We start from the raw sequence: 27,276 nt of genomic DNA on the forward strand, positions 1-27,276 counted from the left end.
CAAAGAAGAGGCATGGGGGAGGGCGGACATCAGTACCAGGCATTCATCAACCCAAACCTTGTTCTCCAAGCTGCTCAGCTTGATCACCCCTGAAACCAGCTCTCCCTGTCCTGCTTAAAGCTGCATCTCTGGCATGCCCTTGGCTCTGAAGCTCCAGAAGACAAAGCGATATGCCTACCTGGAGCCATTCAGGACCTCTAGATGTTTGTGGCAATAAAAACATAAGACTTCTCACATTTTGAAATCCAGTCTTCATGTCAGCATGTATATAACACACAAATAGAGCAGCCAACATGGCCCCCACACACAACTCTGATGCTACAGCCCTTGCAAACCTCAGCACTATGAGCCCTGTTAAGTAAGATAAAAGCATTAAAGACATTTTAAAATAATATCTGTAGAATCCTAAGCACATTAATAACTAGATATGATTATGCTGACAAGAGGCTATTCCTTCACTATGTTAAAGTCTCAGAAACATTACGGAACATGCACTTACATCTCCGTTACCAGCTATAAAAATATGTATATGAACGCAACTGAGGTGATTGCTTTGTGCCAACTTGGAGAAAAATATCTAAAAACATTTAATGTCAAACATCATAGCAAGAATAAGCAAGGTCATGACTACAGATGAAAGGGGGGGGGGGGAAGAGCCTTAAGAGCCACTTTCTGCTGTGGCTGAAGTCAACAGGAGTTTAGCCATTAACTTCAACAGAGGCAGTCTTTTGCCCACACAACAGTTTCAGGTTAATATAAAGCACCAATGGCACCAAAAGAAGGCACAAAAATAATTTTCCTTCAGTGTTTTTTCTGTCATTGCAATAAGCAAATATTTGGTGTGGAATTAGTTTTATATTTTCTTGACTTTCCTTTAAAAATGGGTTTGCTTACTATTTAGTATAAGACTTTTCATGTTTCAGCACCTAAAACAAGAAAGTCTTTTCCAAGTCAGCAGATCTCCTACAGACTTCTGGTATGCCATTTAAGTCAAAACAACAGACCATGTAACTGCACTTTCTGACCAAATAGTTTCAGTTATTCAGATACCTGTCCTAACTATCATCAAAAGATACAAACCACTATCAAGTTGAAAACAAGTATAAAAAAAATAAAACCAAATAACTGGCCTTTTGTGCAAGGGCTTAGGGTTTTTTCACATTAACACAAGCTTACTCAAGTATGGTGATAACCTTATAGTCCTAAGGCAATTTTTCAAAGAAAGTAGAAAGTGAACAGAGCTTGTTTCTTAAGACATTTTGCTATGTTCTTATCCCAATACTTTCCCAATAAGCTGCTAATAAAGAACAAGAAACAAAACACATAAAAATACAAGCTTTAAAATCAAACAGCTCAAAACCATTAGAAAAACAAAGCCAAGGTACAGAAATCTAAGCAAAACACAACTAAACGACAGTATCTGAGTTCACATTATTCTGACTCAGTAACAATTTATAGTAGAATATACAGTCTTCCACTGATCAAAATAGTAACTTAATCCTACACATTTAGTAGAACTCATCTATTCTTCATTCCTACCTTTTCATCCACAGTTCTGATCACAATTTTATAAGAAAACAGCTTTACTTACGTGTCAAGTTTAATTTATGTCATTCATGAATAAATTGAATTTCTTCCTTGATTTTAAACAAGAGAAATCTTTAATACAAAACAAAAGCTTCAACATAAGAACGTTTTGTCACTTTGGAAATCTCTCACAATACCTCCTCTAGAAAAGGGGGACATGCATACAAATGGTCACTGCACAACCCATAGGTTTTCATTTACAATCTTAATTTCTTTGTATGTATTTTAAGACACATCAACTGCTACATTTAACCTTCATATTAACTGCCCTGAAAAGAAGACTAGCTTACTCAAAAACTGTCAAAACTACATACTGTATTGTGAGCACAACAGAAAAAACTTAATATACTTACAAACTTCCTCTTCTTGGAAGGCTCAACTCCTTCTGCAAGAGAAAAAGTTACACTGTATTAGGAATAAAACTTACTTTAATTGGAAATGGCCTTTTTAAGACCAGTTCCCATCCCACCAGTAGCAGACAGATAGAAGTAGTATATTTGGACTACAGTAAAAGATGATACAGATTTTAAATGCACGATCTTTTACTTCTCACCGTCCATTCTTATTTGAAATATGAATATTAGCAATGGGAAAAGTCTAGGCCTTTCTGTAGCAGCAATATTAAAATATTTCAAATAATAGACAGGTGTTATAGAAAAGCCTTACAATCAGAGCTATGATGCACTGGCAACAGTATTGAAGTTTGCCAGAGTCAGTGATAAAGATATACTAAGTTCTTTCCAGCATCCATCATTTGCAAAAGTTGTTAACCACAGGATCAGGATCTAAATAGGTGACTATCCCCACCAGTGTTTCTACATGGTGTTCTTTAACCATAAAGAAGATTAAGTACATAACAGTTTGGTCAATTATGAATCACTGTAATTTACTGCAATCTTCTGCAAAGTACCAGCATAACAACAGAATCACTGTCATCCAAACATTTCTATAACTTTCGCTGAGAATACTTAAACTGCTGTTTACGGAACTGACAAGATAGCCTGCTAGCCAAAAGGAAATAGCGGACAAACATTTTACCAGCATTTTGGCATGGAAGAAAGCCACAAGATACATGAAATTTTGCCCATCAGAAATAAGTATAATATATATACCCACGAGCAGATTATCTTGTATTGTATCTATCACAGAATAACTGAGGCTGGAAGGGACCTCTGGAGATCCTCTGGTCCAGCCTGCTCAATGCAGGGCCAGCTACAGCAGGTTACTCAAGACTGCATCCAGTTGGGTTTTGAACATCTGCAGAGATTGAGACTCTACAACTTCTCTAGACAATCTGTTCCAGTGTTCAACTATGCTCACTCTTCTCCATTTCTCACATGAACTTATATTCTGAATGCTACATTAGTTAAGTTTCTTTGCAATCGTGTCCAGCATTTAAACAAAGGGACAACCTGTCTGACATAGAGGATACACAGATACATTTAAAGTTGAAGAGCATCATGAAAGATGAGGCTGCATATGAGAATGATTCAAATTATGTGGACAGATGTCTTTAGTCACTCAATAGCATTATTTTGTGTTTACTTTCAATATCCTCATAAAAGGCTGTTTTAAAGTATGTAACAGACAGTTTTCATCTACAATTTATCAGAGGGAATAATCACACAATTCTTTCAAAAGTAAATATATATGTATATGCATGTATGTGTACGCACGTGTTTACTTCACATAGCACATAAAGGAAAGTTACAGATATTGACCAGAAAATGCACATGAAAATACAATTGAATAGATAAAAATAGTTCAGCCAGGCACCTTAGAAAAGGCCGTAAGGGAATGAATAATTATGTATTCTTTAGAGATTTTTTAAATGGTGTGCAGTAAATAAAACCCAGGCTGCTAAATGAATGATAAGGATTAAAACATCAAGTAGCCGCTCAATTCCTGAGCGCCGCCCATCCTGTTCACTGAATGAGGCAGGAAAAAATAGTGTGAAACAATGTAATTAGAGATCAAAACGCAAAGGCACAGGAGAGCAGAATTAGGGGCCTTGGTAACAAATTCTAGCACTTCCTAGGAAGTTCCAGCAACTGTTCAGAATTTGCAATTTAAAACAACATCTTTTAGCATAACATGTGCTTACATACAAAAGAACAGTTACACCTGCGTACAATATTGCATTATGACACTGAGTAATTGCCCTAAATTTAAAATGTCACATTCATAATGAACAAAATGTAACTGCAATTTAGAGCCCACGTACTTCCCTTTGTATGTTTTTTCTTTAATATTTACAATGCCATTGTGTTCTATTTCTAACGTAAAACTACTTTACTTGTAATGCGAGGCACTGTCATACTGTAAAAGGCAATGATTGTGGAAAAACTGCCAAATTGTATGAGTAAGAATCATACTTGGGTTTGCATCCCATTCAACAGAGTTGCAACACGTACTTTAAATTTGTTTCTTAATCAGTTTTTCAGGTTTTGGTCTCTTTTTTTAACCAAAATAAAACCAAAAAACCCCAGACTGTTTGGGTTATAATTTATTATAACAGTATAGCAAATGACAGACACCATCTTCTGTAGACACTTGAAGCCACATTAATCTCTTGGCCCATTCTCATGCATTCCATCCTGAAGCACTATTTTTGACTACAGAATAAGGTTCCATAAGACATGATTCACTGTAATGATTTGCTGGTAAAGATGTTAGGAACTGCCAAGATCTCCCCATACAAAGTAGAAAAAACCAAAACAAAACCACATGTATGTAATTCATACAGGAGGATTTACAAAATATTTCAAATAAAGCATTTGTAAGGCTGGATTTTAAAACAGTATATATATAAACAAACAAAACAAGGAATGAAATAAAACAACTATCCTTTCTGGATAATATCTACAATCTTGTTTTTCCTATATATTAGAACATTGATGTTAAAATGCAAGGTCACTTCTCTCATGATTGTCCAGCTTGAGTATCTCCAAGACAAAAAAAAACAAACCACAAACACACACACACCCCCCCAAACAAAAAAACAAACATAATAAACTGAAGCTTGTTTCTCTGTCTCAGGTCAGGCTGAATTTTTACAGCTCCTACAAGATTTTTTAGTGTCACTTAGGACTCACCTGTTCCAAAGATTTTTGCACAGCCTGAAAAAATTATCAGCTGTGTCAGTACAGACTTCCTTACTCCAGACAAGGCTCACCAACATTATGGTAGTTTTGTAATACTACAGCAGAGCTCCACAGCTGGGTCTACACAAACCAGGTGCAAAAAGCGTAAATATGCTCTACATGAGGACAGTCTATAGCTTAGATTAGAGAAATCATCTAATACCTAGGTACACAAAAACCATCCGTACCATTCAAAAGCTAAAGATGTCATTTTAACTCCTTTTCTCCCAGCTGTTTTACTCACAGCCACTGAAAACAGGGAAGCACTGAATGATAACATACCAAAAATCAATCAGTTCCTCAGGCTCACAATGCTCAAGCTCAGATGTCAGTTATACTGCAAATGACCTGTAACAACTTCAGTTTTCTGGCATTACAGTTTCCTTTCTGAAAGTCTCAATAAAACAGACTCAAGAGACCGGCTGTCCTAGTTCTGCTGCACAGCATCCAACACATACAGACTGCTGAAGGTAAAAACTTAGTGGTGTCAAGACTTTCAGATCATATGCTTAGCAGGCAAGCCCCCGGAGCATTAAAACGATAAAAAGATGCCTTCACAACCACTCTGCATGGTTCTCAGGCACTAGTTCTGCCCCAGAGGACAACACAATGCTCTTTTGCCCTTGCCCTATGTGGAATCCTCTTCTGGCCAGTTCAAGTTGGGCTGGTTTTAGGGCTATTTCATTCCACTGCAATAACACAAAGCAGAATTAATGGACCAGAGACTCTTGCCCTTGAGGCCTTTTGTCTCTCAAAAAACATGGTCTGAAAACATAATAAATCTTGCCTCAGCTTTAAGAGATCTGTGCCAATCTGTGCCAAATTGCTGTGATGTTGCATTAAGACCCACGTATATTGAATTTAATTGCAGCTATCATTAATCAGCTCAAACTCCATACTGTCTGCATTTTGCTATCAATAACATGGTTTCACAAGCACAGATGTTTTTTGATTACTTCAATAATTATGATTCTTCCTCTGGTACTACATATCTGAGACACTTCAGTATGGACAAGTTCAGTCAATGTACCAGAGTGCAGATAGCCAGCCTTATTTAAAAAAAAACAAAACACCACACTGACTGAATAAAGCACATTGAACTTCATTCTAGGTCAAAGTCTTCACCTCACTAACTAGAAACATTGTTTAAATAACAGAACTATATAAAAAAGGTTTGAATAACAGAAGTGATTTAGAAAACACTAACTTCATCTCATTTTTTGCACACATTACCAGCAAACTACAGGAAAAATAAAATATTGAATTTCCTCCCCTGTATTAGAGGTAGAAAACATGCCATTAACTTATTGCTTGTTGCTGGGTTCAATTTTAAAGAATCAATAAAAAGCTGACACATTAATAAGCTGCTAAAGACACAGCTAATGTTGTCAATACAGGTTGATTTTAGAACCACAGTACATTTGCTTCATCTTCCAACAATTGCGATGTTCTAATACTCAAAAAGTCTTATCTTTTCAGAGTTTTCAGTTGTCCGTGAAGTAGTATGAAAAAATGAACCTTTTCAAGACAAATTTCAGTAATGCATTCTTCAGCTGGGGAGGTGTTAAGTGTGATACCATTAATATGAGGGGTTTTCTTTTTTTTTTTTTTTTTTACACTGTTGCTCTACCCATCCCTCATATGCTGTAAGCATCTGAGGGCTTTCTGGTAAGGGGTGATAGATCTTCATACACTGCATTAAGAATAGGTTAACAGGTTAACATTGTAACATTAACACTGCATTAATAACAGTAGGAAGAAAAAAAAAATCAAGCAATGGCACACAATTCACCTTCTTAGCACAATCACTGACAGCAAGAGTTACTACTCTGAGGGATGAATTTGAAGGATTTTCTTTTTAAGCAATTACTATGTTTTTGCTGAAGAAAAGTTGGGGAATAACAGCAGATCTTGCATTTTCTTGTGGGAATGAAGGAAAAAAGCAGAGCAAGTGAGATAGTATTGGATTGTTCTGATCTATCAGGGAAAGGGGTTGCACTGCGCAAGAGTGTTTTACAGGCTAATCTTGACCTCTTCGCAAGAATGATATATCACATCATTGTATTAATCTATTCTAAATACCTTCTAAGTGAGGCAGTGGCAGGTTATGCTCATTCGATTGCTTCCAACTTTGCCAACACAAAGTCCTTCAGATTTACAGAGCACATTACCAAACGGCTCAGTGTGGAGACAGATAAACCACCTCAAATGTCCCGGTGTGAGTGTCTCACACCAAATGTCTCTCTCCTGCTGTAATTCTATTTCTCTATCAGAGTTGTCCTTTGTTCTTATGACAACTTACAACATTTCCTGATTCCAAGAGCAGCAAGCCTCTGCCTTAGAAATGTTTTTCTATTAACACTAAGGCTGAATTTTAGGAGTGGCTATTGACTTTACAATTTCCAGTTCGAGACAGTATTAACCAATTTTCAGGTGCAGAAAAGTGTTCAGGTCTTTCTTTGTCGGTCAAGGTTTTCTCATTCAGATCTGATTTCTTACAAAAACAGGTATAACTATAACATGGTTCTCCATCCCAGATGATCCAAGTGAGTTTGTGTTTGGACCACTTCTTCTGCAGCAATCTTAGTCTAAAAATGGCTTGTCCAAGATGCAATTCTATATTCACTTTTCCTAGGAAACTGTACTGACACCTTCTTCACTGGTAACACAAGTCCCAGTCAAGATCCCTGCCTTTCCCTTTCCACACTGGCTGCCAAGGAGCTAGGCATTACTAATGCCTTACAGTAAAGTCTGATGTTCCGCCCTTCAGCTGAAGGCTTTCCTATTCTTTCTAGTCATTCAGATGCAGCCACCACTTTACCAGGGGTTCTGCTTAGTGTGTACCCTCACCAATTAGATTAAAAATCATCTCTTCACAAGCATTTGCATGAATTAAAATTGCCACTTCTTCCCTGGGAAGCTCTGGAAGGTAGTTACTGCTACTCAGGGAAGACTCCATTCACAGTTCTATGTCACTTGCAGAATGCTCCTAGGCACAGAACACGAGACTTCTTTTAAATATTTTTAACTCTGCATTTCAACGCACAAAGATGTTATTCTGCATGGTAACTTGCAGTCCTCACATCCCCAAACACTAAAAAACCATATAAATAATGAACTTGAAGTCAAACTAGCAACAACCACTGTGGATTTTAACAGGGGTAAAAGTAAAGAGGCACTTAAGCTCAGGTTTACCCAGAAAAGGTCACATTTTTGTCTAACGCAACATTTTACGTTCTATACAATTCATTTTTATCTCCTCAGTTAACTTCCCAGCTTTTGTTAAGGGCACTGCTGCCTATCTTTCAAAGCAGAAACTCAGCTTCAGCTCCATGGGTTCTGGAATGTTAAAGGAATACCCAGGTGCCTACTTACGGATAGGCGTTACCAATTAAAATGTAAATTAACTGGATCAAAAAGAGTGCCAAAAAGGCTACATATAAAAAACACACAATAAAAAGAAATCAATTGCTTTATCATGTACAATACAGAAGCAACTTAAATAATCTATTTGTATTCTCCTATAGATAAACCAGATACATTAAGATTTAGAATAGAATAGAATAGACTGAACTAAGTAAATAGCAGTTAAACATCTTTTGTTTTACCTGGTGTTCTTCTACAAACTCTTTTACAGCATTAAAAAACACTAATCTCTGTAGAAGAAGGTGAAACATTTCAGAATTATTCTATGTGTTAACAGTAAGGATTTTCCTATGAACTACACTATAGTCTAAAGTCGTTCCCATTATGGGATTGGTAATAACATGTAGCAACCAACAGAACTTGCTCAGAAAGAATTACATTAAGAAATACAATACAAATAACACCCTCAACTAAGTTTGGAAATACATTAACAGAAATCAAAGACCAAATTCTACACCAGAATGCACACCTTTAACTTGCATTTGGGGGGGGGGTTGTGTTGTGGTTTGGTTTGGAGTTTTTTTGGTTGGGTTTTTTTGTTAGTTTGGAGGGTTTTTAAAAGTAGACAAAGTACCACAACAGTTTCTTCAGAGACAGCAGCAAGAATCTAAATTAATGCCTAATATTCAAAGATATTCTCTGAAGAGAGAGGATACTACAGGAGTCAGTCACTGGAAGAAGTTTTGAATACAGTATCTTTTTTTACCCCAATCAAATTGACTTGTCTAGAAAAAAGAAAGAAACAGTCATTCCCTTTATGGGAATGAAATTAATCAACACAGAAAATGAGGAGGAGAAATGCCAATTAAAAAACCAAACAACCAAAAATGTGCTTATTGGCATGTCTAATTTACACCAGCCGAATCCATAAATACTCAATGCTTCAGGGACATACCAAATCTACAACAAAAAAACCCACCCAAGCACTGTATCAGTAACCTACTGGTCAAATCAGAAACAGTAATGCAGTTGGTAATTATTCAGACTATGCTTAATAACATTATCTCTGCTGTATCTCAAGTTTTCAGCCAAAAGCAGCAGTAGCAGAACACACAACTCCACTTCCTTACAATAATAACACAGCACAGATTATTTCGAGAGTAGCTACTGTAATTAGAAAAAGGTGAAAACTCCCTTTAATGAGAAGCACAAACCCTGTTGAAAGACCAATGTGACTGTTGCCAACATCAACTCAGGAAATCTTTGTATTCATTTTCTAGTGGTCTGATCTTTACTTCTTTCAAATAATTTCTAGTAAGATACAGTAGAAAAATACTACTTTAGGTTTTGTCTGTTGCCTACCATGTTGCATTCTTAACTCAACTTTTAAAAGATCAATAAATAACCATGCTTCTTTAATGAAAAAGCATGAACAGTGTGAATGATCTTTCCACCTCAAAGTACACAAAATCATTTCATCTAACGCAGTGTTAGAAAATCCATGCTCCACTCTGACCTGCCATCGTACAGCCTATTTCACCCCTTGGCAAAGTACCGCATCACCATATGACTAATGGAGAAAACACATGGACTGCAAAGTGTTTGAAACACCAACACGAAACAGATCAGCTACCAAGTTCACACAAATATTCCCATCTTTAGAGTTTAAGAGTGCTATCATATATTAAGGGAAAAGGAGAAGAAAAAGGAAAAAAATCACACAAGACATAGATGCCAGCTGCTGGTACAACTGTTCAGCTGAACAAATATAAACAATGATACAGTTTACCAGAATTGGAAACCCCTGAATCCACTTTGACTAAAGCCAAGGATTTCTCTATGTTCTGTTTGATTCTCTAGGTTCTTTCATCAAACAGAAAGCAGTAGTTTTTATACAGGCATACCTACAAAGGACTTTGCATACTATTAAAAAGCAAAAGAAAAAAGCATGCAGCAGCTAGCTAGCTTCATCACTTCTTGACAATACACCTGCTAGAGACCATTATGCCCACAGGAATCTAGTTGCCTTCCTTTTCCCAGCTGTGGATCATGTTCTGTATTTTATCATGTTTTGTACTATACAATGAGTACATTTGGTAGCTGCTGCCAAACTGCTGTTGAAATCAGTAACTAGAAGACAAAATGATTAAGCTTACCTTCAACATGAAAGAGATTTGCCTACATTTAGGTTTTGACTGCAATAGTTTTTGTTCGTAATTATGCACAGGATAAATGGGGCTAAAAAGAAGCCCAAAACACATTTACTCTTTTTTCTAGGTCTGATAACCACTAGCAAAAAAAAAAAAAAGGCCTTGCTCTATCTTGACACATTCACAGTCATCAGCTAGAAGAGATCATGTACACCAAAAGGGAAATGTACACTGGAAGCAAGTTTTAAGCCGTGTTAATGAGAGGAATTGAGTCACACAAGTCTTGCCAAGGGACTCTTGTGCCCCTAGTGCCCACTCTAGGGCCCACAGAGCTGCACTCTGCAGCTGTTCTTCACATACAAGCATAAAGAGAAGATCTTGGGCAGGCCAGGAACAAAGAGCACAAATAACTCACTTTCCACCTTGCTCCTCCTCCCCGCAAAAAAATCACATGGAACAGCAGTGGTAAACGACTACTTTTTCACTTTCAGCAAACAATAGAAATAGATATCTCTTTTGCAGAAAAACACTAATTTATATTTGTTCTGTTAATGACTCCAGATCTTCTGCCCCTTATGCAAGTAAAGGTCTCAAAATGAGTGATTTTGCTTAATGTTCACATTTTAATCGGTATTCATAAATTCAAATTTGATCAGTTCAGTTGACCCCACAGATTACTGGTAATACATTCCACTGATGTGGAAGAAAGGTTCAAGTTCTAGGGCAACGGTCACACTGGAAAAATTGAGATTGTCTGGAGACCAGCAAGGTAAATATTAACCCCATTTGTGAAAACAGCTTAGTCAAAATGAATGCTTTATTTTTTCACTTCAGAACTGTAGTTGCATGTTTCTCTGGAAGTTGAAATTCAATTATTTGCTACAGGGCTTTAAATGCCCTGAAAAATTTGGAAGATCCACAGTAGTGTCTGTCACTCCCAAAGGAGAGCCCATTCTAGCTTAGGGAGCCACATTCTCATATCTCTTGTCTTTGCCACTATTATAAACGTAAACGTTTCTCATCATGGGCCTTCTTCAACACATTTCCTAACTTGTCTCCTGTTTTTTTGCCACCTTTAATGCTGAACTGCAAAAAGAGACTGTTACTACTCCTCTTCCTATATGGTAGGGAAGAGGACACCCCCACCAGCAGCTGTTGCACAAATCTTCAATTACTAGTCAACACTCCAAAGCAAGAAAAATTGATTTAAACCTCTCCAAAGACAATATGGCAAAAATCCCGGGATCCCTATTGATACTATACTGATTTCTCTAATTAGCTGCAATATCAATCTTGAGTATCCACTGCAGGGAAGACAAGAAAGAGAAAGGTAATTTTTCTTTGGGGATTTGAATACTCTTTTTAAGTATACCTTTCTTTATCAGAAAGGGATCACAATACAAATATTAGCAGTCTGCTATTTTTATTTTCATCCAAAAGTCTCAAAATGTGTGCAGACATATCTGCTACATCAAACATTGGTCTAAAAACTCTGATGTGGGCAGGAAGCTGACATCTAGCAAAGACCACCTTGAGGCACAACCCCAGCTTCTTAATACTGACAATTTCACTGGAAAAATCCTTGACCAAACAATGCAAATTACTAGACCAGTTCTGGACCACTGTGTATAAGAACTTGTGAACTCTTGACACAAAATAAATCACTGTTTCAGCCTAGGCAAGATTTTCAGCTAAAAGCCACAGTGGACAGACAATCCTTCTTACCTACAGAATACAAAAATTTAACAGTGATAAATCCTTTTCCACAATTTATAACGTTACTTTGTCTCTCTGTATCTGCTAGCAATAAAGTCAGGTATAATTTATAGTTTTTGTTTGGACTACTAACATTCTAGGTAAATTGAGATTAGGACCCAGATAATCTTTTGGTTTATTGCCATTTTATAGCCAATTTCATCCCCCGACTTGTCCAATATGTCAGATGAATTGTTCCAAGTCAAACTACAATAAAACACATCAGCAAAAGTACTAAGTTAGTGCAAGCATTACATTTTTTAAATTCCCTTTTACCTTTGATAGTCCTATTTATACTGTCTTAATAAGGTCTAACAGGATAAGTGAAGGTTATTTGAACTTATATCTCTGTTAAGTTTGTCCACAAGTTTCTGTCATTAAATATCTACTAATTAATGGGAAGAACTTTCCAAAGGCACAGAGATTTCTTGTGTGACTAGTCTCAAAGATCCTCAAAAAAAAAAAGATAAAAAAGGAATTAGGACAACAGTCTCAGTTATGCGTCTATTCAACATGAAGCAAAAGTTTCGGAGTAGACAACCATAGCTTCTTCTCTACGCTTTCTAGCTGTTTTAAGCCAGCAGAAGGGAACTCAATCCTTAACAGAGTCTGGAATATGGGATAGTATAAAAAATTCCTCCTAGTTCTTCTACTGATTTATATGAGTCATCTGGCAGGCTAAGTCTAGCAGCTTTCACCTCTCCTGCAGTCACGCCACCAAGATATCTGAGTAGAGGAAAGCACCAGTGTATTTTGCATGGTAATTTCGTTAGTGAAGATAAGCACATACAGAATAAAATAGTTACCTGGGGGAGAAAAAAAACCCTTTTTGATGACACAAATCTTATCTCTGTGTGTTGAAATACCTCCCAACATTGTTTTCCCCCCACCCCAGTTCTTGGTAAACATTTCAAATTCTAGCCCACAACTTGGCCCCACTCCACCCCTACTACACAGATATCCCACACCTAAACAACGATGTATATCCACCGATTTCACCACATCTTAAGCCCAATTTTAAATTTCTGTAATATTCTTCTGTATACATAGCATTTATGCTAGCCAAACCATTTCTAATGTTATTTCTAAGACAGCTATTTCTATTTTAATCAACTGGGAGGCATGCAAGCACCACTGGGAAGGAGGTCACACATTTTAAGTAACAGCTGCAAACATCTAATTATAACTTGGTGTTACCTTCTACAAAACTAAAGTTTTAGTAAGGAGAAAAGGGAGTACTGTGGATTTATTTTGTTTCCATTTGGGGGCAGAAGGTTATAAAATCTCACATGTGAATACTATGAATACAATTAATATTATACTACTGACAGACTGACTTGTTCAGGGATTAATTTTATAAGGAAGACAACCTTAACTTGCCAAAAAGAGGATCCACTTGTAATATATGACTGCAAACTATCTTCTGCTTCTATTTATATGCCCGCCAGACTCTGTAACCTTTGGTAAACATAACTTTCTAGCAATCAATTAGCCATCAAATCAAACTTCTATCAGCTGTTGCCAGAGAGGAGTGTCAGGGAATAGTACTTCTTTCTCTGCACGTCCCTGCCTACTGGGTGATTTCTCTTTTAAATGAGTAGATCCTGTGATGAACAAGTTACAGTAATACCCTACTCTCAGAGTAGACTCTGCAATTTGTGTTGAGTTTGCAGCAAAAAGCAGTAAAATTCTAAGAATGCATGTGGGTTTAACACATCTGATCCATCTAGCCATCTATTATTGACAGTCACAAGTAAATAATTTTTACTGAGGCTTCCCACCTATTTAAGACCTTCGGTCTAGGCTTAGCAGGTGGAGGCATGGTTCTCAACAGCAAACTATTTCTTTACGAGTTACAGAGGTAGGCAGAGGAGAAAACAGTTCTAGAAATTTTTTTATCAGCTTAGAAAGTAGAATATGTGTAACTGACTACTGTAACTCCAAAAGTAACTTAATAAACAGACTTTCTTGCTTATGAAAATCTTTATTTACAGATGCTGCAGAAATTCTTTTGTATGACTTGAGGAAAGATTACGATGCTCTGATTAACTAATTGATAAGGTACTCACACCACAATGACTTAAAAACAAACTAATTCTATCTCTGCAGAAATGTCCTTTCTCTTCACAACCAGCATGGACTTTTTAATTTGATTCATTCTTTCAGTGTTTTTTCCAAGCTAACAAAATTCAAAGTAATCTTCATAACTGTTAACTACAAGTGTTCCCAATTAATACTAGCAATTTATGTGGAATATAGCTTTATTCTTATTATGTACTGAAACACAAGAGCTTGAAAATAGAATGTTTTCCCTTATAACTCCTCCTCAACCCCCATGTTCCCTTATCAAATTGATTTTTATTTGACTGTTACCTTTCCCAGCTTTATAAATCGGTGTTTTATTTCATCCTTCAGATCATTACTCCTGCAGTACTTTAACATTGTCTGTGTTCCTATTTGCTACCCACAAAAGTTCTAGCAAACAAATTACCCAGCAACCCTTTAAATTAAGTTTTTGTTTCAAGTCACCACCAAGTAATGTAATATATACAGCAAAAGATATGTAGACACTACATCTATACTGCTTTTATGTACATCTGAGAACAAACACTGCTCTGTGGGTCAAAGCAGACTAGTTAGAATCCACAATGCTGAAGCACCTTTTGTACCATCTCTACTGCTTATCAGCTAGAAGATGCTACGCTGAAAAAGCCACTTGCGAGCTTTGCATTGCTACAGAGCAGGCAGAGGCTAGCATACAGCAAGTAACACACCGTTCAATCACAGAACAACTCAGGCTGGAAAGGACATCTGGAGGCCACCTGGTCTAACTCTCCACTCAAAGCAGGGCTAACTTCAAAGTGAGACTAGGTTGCTCAAGGCCTCTGTCAGTCAAGTTTTGAATACCTTCAAGGATGGAGCCCTCTGGGTAACTTGTTCTAATTCTAAAACACCTTTAATTGAGAAAAATTTATTCCGCCTATTCAGATTTTCCCTTCTGGCAACCTGTGTTTCCTCTCATCTTTTTGCAGTGCACCTCCATGAATGACTCTATCTCTCTGTATATTCATTAGGATAGTGAAAGACAGCCATTAAATCCCATCTCAGCATTTGCAACACTAAATGAACCTAGCTCCTCAGCTGTTCCCTGTACATCATGAACTCCAGCATTTTTTTTGTACCAAGGGCCCAAATCTAGATGTAGTTATTTCAGATGCATCACCTAAGTGCTAGTTAGAGGGAAGTAATTACCTCCCTCAACCTACTGGCTATGCTCTTTGATTTTACCTTCTTTCTCCATGTCCTGTGATTAGACCAACAAATATATAAAGGTCCTATTCATACCTTCAGCAGCTATTTAGCCCTAGTTAGGTAAGCACACTAATATTCTTGCCACTGCTCATTCTGCTGTCAAATGGTCACTTTCACACCCAAAACATGACACAAGGCAAATCAGTACTGAATGGATGAAGGAAGTACTTCCTCCGATACATGGAGAAAACTGTCCTCCCTCTCAAAACTTACTACTTCCTCCCTCACATGGAAGTATCAGTCTCAAAACACTTCCAAGCTTGACCCAAAAAAGACTGAAGATACAAAGTTTCACAGAGAGGACTAACCCAGGAACCTAGAACCACCATCAGCTGTAGGCCCTAAAATTGAGATCCGAAGAGAAATCTATAGAGACAGCTCATTGTTATTGTTTGAAGTCCAGCGTTCCCTGACTTGCATCAAATAAATCAACCAATCATAAGGTTGGACACAAGCTCATAGTTGGCCAAGTTCACAGCACCATTATCTTTACGATTCTACTATCTTTTTTGCCAGGATAGGCCAAGATCCTCTCCTCACAGGAAACATTAGCCTCCACATCAGAAGTCAACACAGCACATCCCCTGCTGCTTTGGGTCACCCAAATCACTAACCCACAAATGAACTTCATCCGGATCCAGGATGATCTGCAGAATGTGCGCCTAAATGCAGGTGAATTACCTGTAGGCAGCTGACCATACGTGGAGGATGTTTTAGGTAAGTTGTACCTCAGTGTCCTCTGAATCACTGCTGATGCTTGCTTCCAAGTCTCCCAAATAGAGTTCCTCTCCCATATCCAGGAGGTGCGAAGCCAGATGCAGGAAACACAAGGACCAGACACGCAGAACAAAACATCCCTACAGCCAACCAGGATGCTCTCCTAAGCACAAAACCAGTATTCCTTTACAGGTCTTTAGTGGTTTTCCCCCACCCACAGTGTCCCTGATACAGGCAACAGTCTCTGCAAGCTGTGCAGCCTGGGCTCCATAACATCCTGCCACCTGGGCAAACAGCTGCTACACAGGAAGGCAAGACGAATAAAAGGGATCCCACCAGTCTTTACAGAGCCAAGAGACAACCTACCATTTCAAAGTAACAAGTCTGTCTGGTTTGTTGTTTGTTTGGGGTTTTTTGTTGTGTTATGTTGTGTTTTTTAAACTAGAAAGAGCCGCATCAACAAGCCTTTTAAAGAAAGGCCTGTCAGCTTTGCTGATGGCAATTTGCCATCTTCAGTTGAAAAGCAGCAGGCAAAGCAGCTCTTGCTTTAGGATGGCAAGACGACCATGAGACTGCCAGCTTCTGTGCACCTACCCCTACCACCAGGAGCAACTGGCAGCTCTTCCCGAGATAACAACTCAGAATAAGGAATGCGATAGAACAAGCTGGGAAAGCTCTGCCAGTCCTGTTGCCTTTCTACAGCTTCCTACTTCTGGAATTCCTGTGCAGCTTACTCTCAGCCCTGTCCTCCTAGTCTCCATCAGGAGAGCTTCCCTGGTCCCCAAAGCCCCAAGAATGGATGATCAATGCCCTGCGGGATCGAGTGTTGGAGAGGGCTGCCAAGAGCGCATTGCAGCAGGTGTGTCTGTAGAGGCACACGGAGTAAGCCAGTTAGGTCTTTGGTAGGGCTTGGAGACAGGCCGCACTGCTGTTGCCTTCTGAGATGACTGGAATCAGGTTGTCACAGCAACTACTGGTAAGGGTTGCTAATGCCACACAACAGGAGGGAAGAAGAGTGACAGGACTCTGATAACACTCCTACTGACTTGCAGCAGTCTGCAGGTGAGTCTGCCAGAAAATGGCAGTTCAGGGAGTGCGAGCAGGAGTACGAGGGAAAGACAGTTTGTCTCAGAGGCTCTGTGTTAAGAGCCCTTCCCTACTCTGCTTTCATAGTGATCTGAATGGCAATACTGAGGATCTCGCACTGTCTGTATGCCCTTCCAAGTATGCCCTTGGAATACAGATGGGCCTTTGAAGAACGCAGTCTATCATCCTCGCTTGTTATGCGGCACCATGTGCCACACTTCTCCCCAGCCAAATCTGCTCAGGTAACCTTGGGCTGCTGCTCCCACCAGTTGCAGAACAGGTTTGTCTTCATCCCTCTTCTTGATTAGTCTCAGTCCATGGAATATTAGTCCAGCACAGTCCCAACTGTACTGAGCAAAGGTGCTGAACACAGCCCTGTCACTGCTCTCATGTCTGCTTCCAGGGCCTGTCCCATGCAAAGCAGCAAACTATGTCCCCCTTGTCCCAGAATCACAAGCCAATATTCCTAGTCCAAAGCTTCCTGCTGAAGGGCAGCTGTCAAGATGCTGAGGCCTATTCCAGATCCTATCTTCCATCAACTGCATCAGCCCAAGTGTGCTCTGATCATGGGTGAACCTGACATTTCCCACACTTCAGACCTAGAGAAGTATGAAGCAAAAGCCCATAATCCAAGCCCCTGAGTTTGATCCAAGCACACAAGAATGGAAAGATGCAGAAATTACTGCCTCAAGTTACCTGGAAAAGTACAGTTCTCTCAGCTGTAGCCCTTGATTCCAAGAACAGAGTAAAAGTGTTGGGTGAGGAAAAAAAGCATATATATCTAGGATATAAAGCACGGCAGCTATTCTTCACTGAGAAGCGTGTACAGGAGAGGAGGAAGGGAAACAGTGGCTGTCAGCACAGATGGGTGCAGATACCTGTCAGAATTAGTTTTATTGGACTGCCATGTGGAAATACCACCCACCTAGTGGAAGGTTCTCAAAGAGCAGGTCTCAGAAGACTACTGTTCCAGGTTTTCATCATTCTCTTGCATGGACAGTGAATGAGATCAGGTAGGTGACCTGCAGACTGGTCCATGCTGCTGGGAACTATGAACTTGCAGTTATTCTCTCTTGTCATGTGATATTGGCAATGAAGCAGTGCTGCTTGTTTGCCTCCTTTTTCTCCCCTACAGACACATTTTAATGTGTCATACCCTCAACCAGAGCTATGTTCCTACTGTGTGCTGAAGAGTCTTTTCTAGGCAGATGGTTGCTGACAATGGTTGTATGGGGAGAGGTGGAGGGTGATGTGGTTTGTGGTAACAGCCCCTCCGGATGATGGACTGGTATCCAGCAGCACTGAGCAGGGCCAACCAGCATGCTCCCAGCGCGTTGGGATGTCCTTCCAGCAGCAAAGACACTCACTAAAGGGCAGTGGCTAAGGGCCCTGGAAACACTCGTCAAGACCCTTTCTGGTCCTTTGTCCCAAACAAAACAGAAATGTAACTACTGCAAAGGTTGCTTTACAGCTACTAGATTGAGGTTTTGACAGCATACCTACCTTTGACAAGGTGCATCCCGGGGTACAGTAGGGCACTGAGGTATGGTAGAAAACTAGATAAGAGGAGGAAGCAAAAGCTAGCACAGCTTATGTCCACAGAACTGCACTTCAGTATACTTTTTTCCTTTGGCTTTCCACATTGATGGAATTACCTGGAGTGATTCTAGTGTACATTAATGCACACAGAAAGTGGCTTGTCAAAAGAATAGGTCCCTTAACAGACAGTACAGGATCACTGAAAATTAATTGCTGCTCTTAAATAATCCTTTTTAAAAAAACCAAACCAAAAACACATACACATATGCTTTACTCACTTTTGCATCTGCAACCATCAGACTGCCCATCCCCAGACCAGCAAAGGATAGCCTAGTACTGACAATGTTATTACAAGCCAAAAGGAATAAATAATACAAGCTGGCAACAGTAAAAGTCAACACAACTAATACTTAATGAGTCAACACACTTAGCAACGGAATTGGTCTGACAACAGTGATTGGAGTCATAATTTAAAATGCAAGACAAGATAATATGTGTCCACTTTTTGCTTTCTTAAAACCAGGGCTTTTCTTTCAAGACCATGACTACTACCACTGGTTTACTTCAACCTGTATCAAAGGTTGTATGTAAATACTGCAATCAATTCTGCAAGTAATCTAAACCTAAAAGAGACCAGAGAATCGGATTTCTAGGAGGTGGTAGTAATGGATACAGAGTTTCATTTTTGCTGGACTAACAAAAAGTAGCAAAAACCAGAACTGTTGAACAGTTACAGATACTCTAAAATATGCATTATAGTACATTTTATTAGCCTAAAGAATGAAAATTCCGTAATATGATCACACTCAGTGAATATCTCAAACTGTTTTACACACTGTTAACAAAAAGCATATCTCAGAAGATGGAACAATGTCTTACAAACTGACTGGTACTACTAATATCTTTTGATGCCAAAGTCACAGCTTGATAATAGACTATTTGATAATTTTCCACATCCTTGCCATTTCTTTATTCAATGAAAGCCTTCTGTTCAAGAATGAGTCAAATTGCACACATATTTAAGAAAACAGACATCACACAAAGTCATATAACCAAAGTAGAACCCTTCATACAGTTTCTATTCCACTTCACAGACAGAAAAAATCTCACCCCCACTTTTTCAAGAAAGTACAACAGCTGCACTGGAATATGAATCCCTACAGTCATGAAGTTCACTTTTAGAGACAGCGATGATACCACTTGCAGACAAGTAACAGTAACTAAATCTCCCACCAAACACACAGAAGAGCTGCTCTTTAGCAAACATTCCGCCAACATGACATTCCGTTTTAAAAATGGTCCTTCAATAAAGGCACTCACTTTTGTAGCTGCTGGTTCCACTAGTCTCTGACGGTGGCGTGCTGAGCTGAAATGACTCTTCTGAGGCGCCCCTTCCTGACAGTGAACAGAGAAAGCCGGGGAAGAAGAACAGAGAAAAGGGGGAAATGGATCGTGGAGGGGATGGAATGGAGGATGTTGGAGAAGGGAGAGGAAGAATATTTAACTGAACTGTACTTTCACTAACTTTGTAAAAGCTTTAAATCAATTTCAATAATAGCACTGTAAAAATATCAAAGAAAATGAAGCTTTTGCTAGAAGCAGCCTCAAGACGCTTTTATATATCTATTATTCATATGCATTTGGTGACGCTGCCTACTATAAATACCCACATATACACACATGTACACATGCCTAACTTCATTTCTAGATACACACATTAAAGTTGAAAAACCATAAATTGCACTCCTCCCAAGTATATACATCATCTTACATTGTCTTTATCAATATAAGAAGTTACACACCAAAGAACCCAACCCACTAGCCATCCCACCCAACTGGACTCACACTCCAACTCAAAGACCAGCAACTCCTTTAATAAAATACAACTTTTTAGATTTGCATTCTCCATCCAGAGCTTCAACAGACGACCAACCACCTTATATTTTAGAGATTTCTACCTAGCAGAGATTAATACCTTTTCCTGAGAAAAGCTGAGAAATAGCATGCTCACACACGTAAAGGATAAGCATTTTCTCTTATATAGAAATTTGAAATACCATTCAACCGAAAAAATAGAAGCAAAATAGTCTTCACACGTGCAAAATTATTGAGGATAATATCTCACTGCAGACATTCTTAAAATTACCTGGATTTGCTGAAGCTGAAAAAGGAGGGCTGCTTCGGAGGCTTCGAACAACGCACTGTTTGGTTACTATTCTTGCTATTTCTTGTGGTTCCCTCTCACTTATTAAGATTAGTATCGAATAGCCTCTAGAAAAGGGATCAGTTTGTCCCTAAACTTTTCTTATATGGAGTTGCTCACCTTTCAAGAAAAAAAAAAGTCCTCAAACTACTTCAGTATCAAAAAGAATTGAAACTTGAAGCAAATATAAAGTTTGAGCAAAAAATATATATTTTGAATAACTATACTAATATGGTTTCAATATATTTTAATATATTTGACTAACTATACTAATATAGTTTTGAACAACTATAATCTGAAATTTTACAATGGAAAAATTTAGTATTTGTATCCCCTTTTCCTACAGTGAAAGGAAAGAGTACTATAGATTTCTATTTCTTTTACTGGTTTTCCTGCCCCTCAGGCTTTGAGCAGATCAGATAATTGGAAAAGTCTTGTATATCTTACATATTCACACCTTCCCCTTTAGTGAAATTATCTTGCTATTCTTCAGACATGATAAAGACATACTGAAGAGGTGCTACTCTCACACATCTAAGAAATATTCTGAATTAAGATATTGGGATGAACAGCTCTTCTGCAAACGGATTCAATTTATTCCCTACTTCTTGACAGCCTAATTATGTACTTTCAATTAGACAGCCTTGCAATGTTCAAACCACCAGAAACAATAGCACTTGCTCCATTCGCTTCAAAATTAAGAAAAGTAAGTTGATTTTCTGTATGAATTCTACTAAATACAGCACCTGAATTTTCAAGAGATAATTTGTCACAAACAGGATTGAAGATTAAGCATCTACTCCATCATTTCTAGAAACTCTGGGGCAATCACAAGAATTAATATGCTCATTAACTTCACAAACATTACTTTTATCAAAAATAAACACACCTTACAATAAACCCTCTACTATGTTTCAAAATTCAGCCTAACACAAACCATTATCTGACCGTACCAAACATTTGGCATTATAAAACATTAATATCTTCATATGCAAAAAAAAAGGTAACAAAAAGCCTAGCACCTCCAATAATCTGCTGCTTTATGATCTGCAGCATTGCTGGAATTTGACTGGTGGTCTCATTCCTTTCCTGCAACAGGAAAAAAGCCTATCACCATCACTTAGGAGGCTTTGTAAAGACAGGCAGGTTGCTGGAAAAATCCATAGGACGCAGTGAACCATGAACAGAAGACTGCCTGCAGGTGATACATTTTTCCATGTGAATAAGCAGCTGTATCTAGCAGGAAGAGAAAAAAAGAAGGAGCAAGAATATTGCAAGCCACTAAGCAAAGCAGCAGTCAGAATGAAGCAATGACTCGGTCAGAACACTGGCTAAGAGGGCTGCCAGTAAAGAAATACTTTGTTTTTTGTGTCATCAGTTTCAAGAAACTCATTCCTATACACTCAGTAAACCATTAGCTGCAGTTCCCACCAACATAGTAATAGAAGTGCAGGTGGATATGAGAGCATTACTGGTTTTGCTGAGCAACCATAAGGAAATGAAAATCAAGAAAAAGGGGTAAGACAGATACTGACAGAGTATTATCTAGGTTTGACCAAATCATATCTGCACACTGTGTCCAATCAGAACTATCACGGTGTCTTTGTGAACAACCTTAAAGTGCTTCATCATGCTTGCTGTGAATAACTTTATCTCATGCAGCTGTCTTATAGCAACAGATCTGTGGGAATTAATCATGTGAATACCTCATCTTTGCCTGCTTACTGACACTTAAATGGCTTTCTGAAATTGACTTTACAGAACTGTACTCAGTGCCCTGAGACAGTCCCTGGAGAAGGAACCATGCAAAAAAATTGGTTATTTGTTAACTCTTCTAGAGAATAAATATATCCAGAAATCATCATACAGAAAAGCCACAGTTATGCAAGACAATTAAGCACATGCAAAACTATGCACACAGCTCTGCTGACTTCAACATACATAGCCAAGTACTTCCCAACTCAGGCTTTTCACTGCCTGTGAAAAGCCTTAAACAGTGAACACTTTCCTTTCTTCAACTCAGGAGCCCATTTTTAAAAGCTAACTTCAGATGCACAGATTGAAATATGGAGTCTTTAGCATTTAAATTCATTATCAGCTTTTGCAGAAAAAAACATTTGAAAAGAAATTACAGTAATTCACACAGATGTATGAAAATTATGGTCAGTACCGAAAGTCAAATATTCTACTACTGAACTACTTGATCACTTCTTCCAACATACTCTACTAAACATAATGATACATGTTGAATAAAAATTAAAATGGCCTGTGACCAAATAAGCATGTTTACTTGCATAGAGTGTGGAATAACAGACATCTTGAGCATATTGTCTCTTTCTCAGATCACAAAAGACTTAAAAATTACAGAATCCATCATTTAGGTGCATTATTTTTGCCAGTGTTACTTTTGCACAGTAGTACAGATGTACTATTAAGACAGGAAATAAAGATGGCTTAAGCAGATTGTTAGAAATCTTGGGAGGAAGGGAGGATACACATAATATTAAAATGTCAGAGCAAAGAACAACATACACCAGACAAAACCCCCTCCAATTCTTCCATCAATGCCATAAAATCTTAAGAACTACTTATACTTTAGCAGGTCATAACCAGATAAACAGGAACACTTCTACACACCACTGCTTCTACAAGTAGAAAATGCTTTCATTGAAAGCACCATGGCTTCCCACCATGAAGACTTCAGCAGTAACCAGACTCAGGAGCTCCTCTCCCCAACTATCCCACCAATTCATTCCTGCCCTGAAGCCGGAATTCACTAGTCCCTCTACTGCAACCTGTGCAACTGTGTGGTTCTGTTCTGTAAATCCCAGCACTGAAATGATCGAGGTTAAACATAGCTCCTGTGGGAGCAAAAGGGTCATAGCCACTCTAGTATCAGCCCTTCTGATGAACTCAGACCTGGGCTGCTCTGAAATAGATCACTAAAGAGAACAGCTAGACCGGAAACCATATGCCACTCTGCTGCTTAAGTTCTTTATGATGGAAGTGCTAGCAAAGCCTAGTGGATAAATCCAAATAGGCATGAAAGTTTATCATCGGACATGTTAACGTATGAAGAGAGCTACCCTGAAGGTGCAACTGAGATCAGCAAGAGATCAACAAAAGTTGCTGGGACAGTTCATGCAAAAAACATAACTTGAATTAGAGATAACAACGAAGATGAGAATAAAGAGAGGCGCGTTCTTTCACTATGGAAGAATTCCATATAGATCATTTGAAGTACACAAAGACATTAGACTGTATGCATACAGGTTTTTCATTACAATAACCTTATGCCCCTTAGCTGATCAAAAAAAATTCCTGCAAATATCAGCTGTATGTGTTCCTCCAGACAAGACTGTCTAATAAGGGCAGACAAACCACAGAAAAAAAAAAAGGCTAGGATCAGGGTCAGTGTCTCAGACACAGAGCTATCATTTTAAAAGAAAAAAGGAAAAAAAAAGAATCTCCACACTGAAAAGGCTACGCATTCAGAGCAACTGCAGTTATTACCAGCAAACCACATGCGGTGGATCCATGATACCCTTGCAGGGTGAATGTCCTTTCCAGAGGATAGGTCAGTTGTAATTATCAGTTCACATAATAAAACAACTGTCAGAAAACTAGCTCCTCACAAAGGCCAACATGATTCACATCAACAAGGACAGCTAAAGGAAAAACAGAAGGATCATAAATAATTTCCATTTATGACAAGGTATTTTAAGTAGGTGGCATGCAGAAAACTGGCCTGGACACAGGAAGAGTCAGAGACCTCTCATTTCACAGGTGAGTAGTCCAAGAAACCTCATGGAAAACAGACATCTCTAAAGACAAAAAAAAACCCCACCCAAAACCAAACAAAAAACCAACCAAACAAAACCAACAACAAAACACAGAGATAAGGGGCATCAGGTATTGACCATGTTACATAGTGTGTTTCTGAAGGCACAGAAGTCTGACAGGAATTGTGAGAAAACATGGTTTTGGCTACATACACTGGTAGCTAATTCAACAACATACAGGCTTGATACCACAAGCAGTTTCCATATAAGAGCAGTTACCATTAACAGCATAGCTGTTCTTGTGAAAACAGCAGTATCAACAGACAAGCAAGTGAGAAGATACCAAGTGACACAAGATGCACTCTTATCTGAAGAGACCACTACCTTGAGATTGAAGTGACCACTGTCCTCTTGTTTACTCTCTTTTTTTTTATTAGCTGCCACACCAAGGTCAGAAGCAATAGTGGCAGTTAATTCCATACAGAGGAGATGAATTCACCAAACACCACAGCTGGGCCCTGACTGCTTTGCAAATATTCAGCACTGAAGAAAAAAATTTCACAGCAACAACTCCATCCACCTCAAGCTGGACAAATCCTAATGCCAGCAGGTCATTTCAACATTTTCACGTTACTAAGTGTCACACTGAAGAACACCTCCTCACATATCCCCAAACCATGATCTTTAAGCATGCATCCTCCTCCAAGACTAGCCCTGTGCTATCTCAAGATATATCTGCACCTGAGATTTAAGTCCCTCCACATGCTTCAGTGCCCTACACTCCAGCCTGAGCATCTCAGCATTTGCATCTAGCAAAAGCTGCAGCAAAGCCTGAGGTCAAGGCCTGCTGGTCACTTAAAACTTTTGTTTGTTTTTGTTTCTTTTTTAAACACACCACAATCTACCTCCTACTCTATAGTCTCATACTAGATGCAGCTGTTCCACTCAATTACCTAACCAACTGTGCTTGGAGTGCAACGTCACTGTCAGTGAGAGGCCACAGTGCTATGCTGCATCCAGCAGTGCTGTACATCTGCACCTGAAGTCTTAATTTCAAAGCACAGATAAAGAATTAAATCTCTTCTCTCTGTCATGTAAGTCTGTTAGAGGCACACCTGATAAACAGGTAAAAGGAGACTGGGAAACACAAGCTAATGTACATCACCTTTTTTCTTTCCAATACAAAGTAGAATTGCTGGCTCTGTTGATGATAATGACCAGAACAGATCAAGATGACTTAGCATTTTTTTTTTATATATATATATGTGCACAAAATAAATAAATATATAAAGATCTAAAAATCTTTATAATCCTACTGAATTGGACAGTAAGGCAAAGAAATGTGAAAAAAGTATTCTATTACAGTATTTTGAGCCTTTCATTGTCCTTCTCCATGATCCATAGTTCTCAAGAAAAAAAAAACCAAAACCCCAAACCACCACACATGTACCCTTCAGAGTAGAAATGGAGCTCTTGATCAATATATTTAGCTACTTCCTAGTAGCAGTCATGATATCTATAAGTAGGGCCAGAAGGAGGATCTAGGGAACTACAGGCCTGTCAGTCTGACCTCAGTGCCAAGGAAGGTTATAGAGCAGATCATCCTGAGTGCCATCACATGGCACGTACAGGACAACCAGGTGTTCAGACAAAATCAGCATGGGTTTATGAAAAGCAGGTCCTGCTTGATCAACCTGATCTCCTTCTGTGGCAAGGTGACTCACTCAGTGGATGAGGAAAAGGCTGTGGATGTTGTCTACCTGGACTTTAGGAAAGCATTTGACACCATTTCCACAACATTCTCCTGGAGAAACTGGCAGCTTATGGCTTGGACGGGCATACACTTCACTGGGTGAAAAACTGGCTGGATGGCAGGCCCAAAGAGTTGTGGTGAATGGAGTTACATCCAGTTGGCAGCCGGTCACAAGTGGTGTTCCCCAGGGCTCAGTACTGGGGCCAGTTCTCTTTAGTATCTTTATCAGTGGTCTGGACAAGGGGATCGAGTGCACCCTCCGTAAGTTTGCAGATGACACCACATTGGGTGGGAGTGTTGATCTGATGGAGGCTAGTAAGGCTCTACAAAGGGATCTGGACAGGCCAGATCGATGGGCCGAGGCCAAATGGATGAGGTTCAGCAAGGCTGAGTACTGGGTCCTTGAGTCACAACAACCCCAGACCACGCTACAGGTTTGGGAAAGGGGCAGGAGGGTTGGAACTAGATGATCTTTGAGGTCCGTTCCAACCCAAACCATTCTATGATTCTATGATAAGAGTGGCTGGAAAGCTGCCTGGTGGAAAAGGACCTGGGGGTGTTGGTCAACAGCCAGCTGAATATGAGCCAGCAGTGTGCCCAGGTGACCAAGAAGGCCAACAGCATCCTGGCTTGTATCAGAAAGAGCGCGGCCAGCAGGACCAGGGAAGTGATCGTCCCCCTATACTCAGCACTGGTGAGGTTGCACCTCAAGCACTGTGTTCAGTTTTGGGCCCCTCACTACAAGACAGACGTTGAGGTGCTGGAGCACGTCCAGAGAAGAGCAACGAAGCTGGTGAGGGGTCTGGAGCACAAGTCTTATGAGGAGTGGCTGAGGGCACTGGGGTTGTTTAGCCTGGAGAAAAGGAGGCTGAGAGGAGACCTT

The 27,276-nt window shown here is 39.1% G+C and overlaps 1 protein-coding gene across 4 annotated transcripts in view; it reads right to left on the reverse strand.

Annotated features, from left to right (window-relative positions):
* The window catches only part of MAST4 (microtubule associated serine/threonine kinase family member 4), a 285,948-nt gene that overhangs the window by 156,095 nt on the left and 102,577 nt on the right, over positions 1-27,276 (reverse strand). For 2 of the 4 annotated variants that reach the window (XM_075739818.1, XM_075739820.1), the window contains 2 exons: positions 19,976-20,050; positions 1,941-1,972 (listed from right to left, as the gene is read on the reverse strand). In XM_075739818.1, the coding sequence (XP_075595933.1) occupies positions 1,941-1,972; positions 19,976-20,050 (107 nt within the window). The remainder of the gene's footprint in view (positions 1-1,940; positions 1,973-19,975; positions 20,051-27,276) is intronic. The other 2 variants (XM_075739819.1, XM_075739822.1) reach the window with 1 other exon arrangement.

This window comes from Balearica regulorum, chromosome Z (assembly GCF_011004875.1).
Source record: "Balearica regulorum gibbericeps isolate bBalReg1 chromosome Z, bBalReg1.pri, whole genome shotgun sequence".
NCBI lineage: Eukaryota > Metazoa > Chordata > Aves > Gruiformes > Gruidae > Balearica > Balearica regulorum.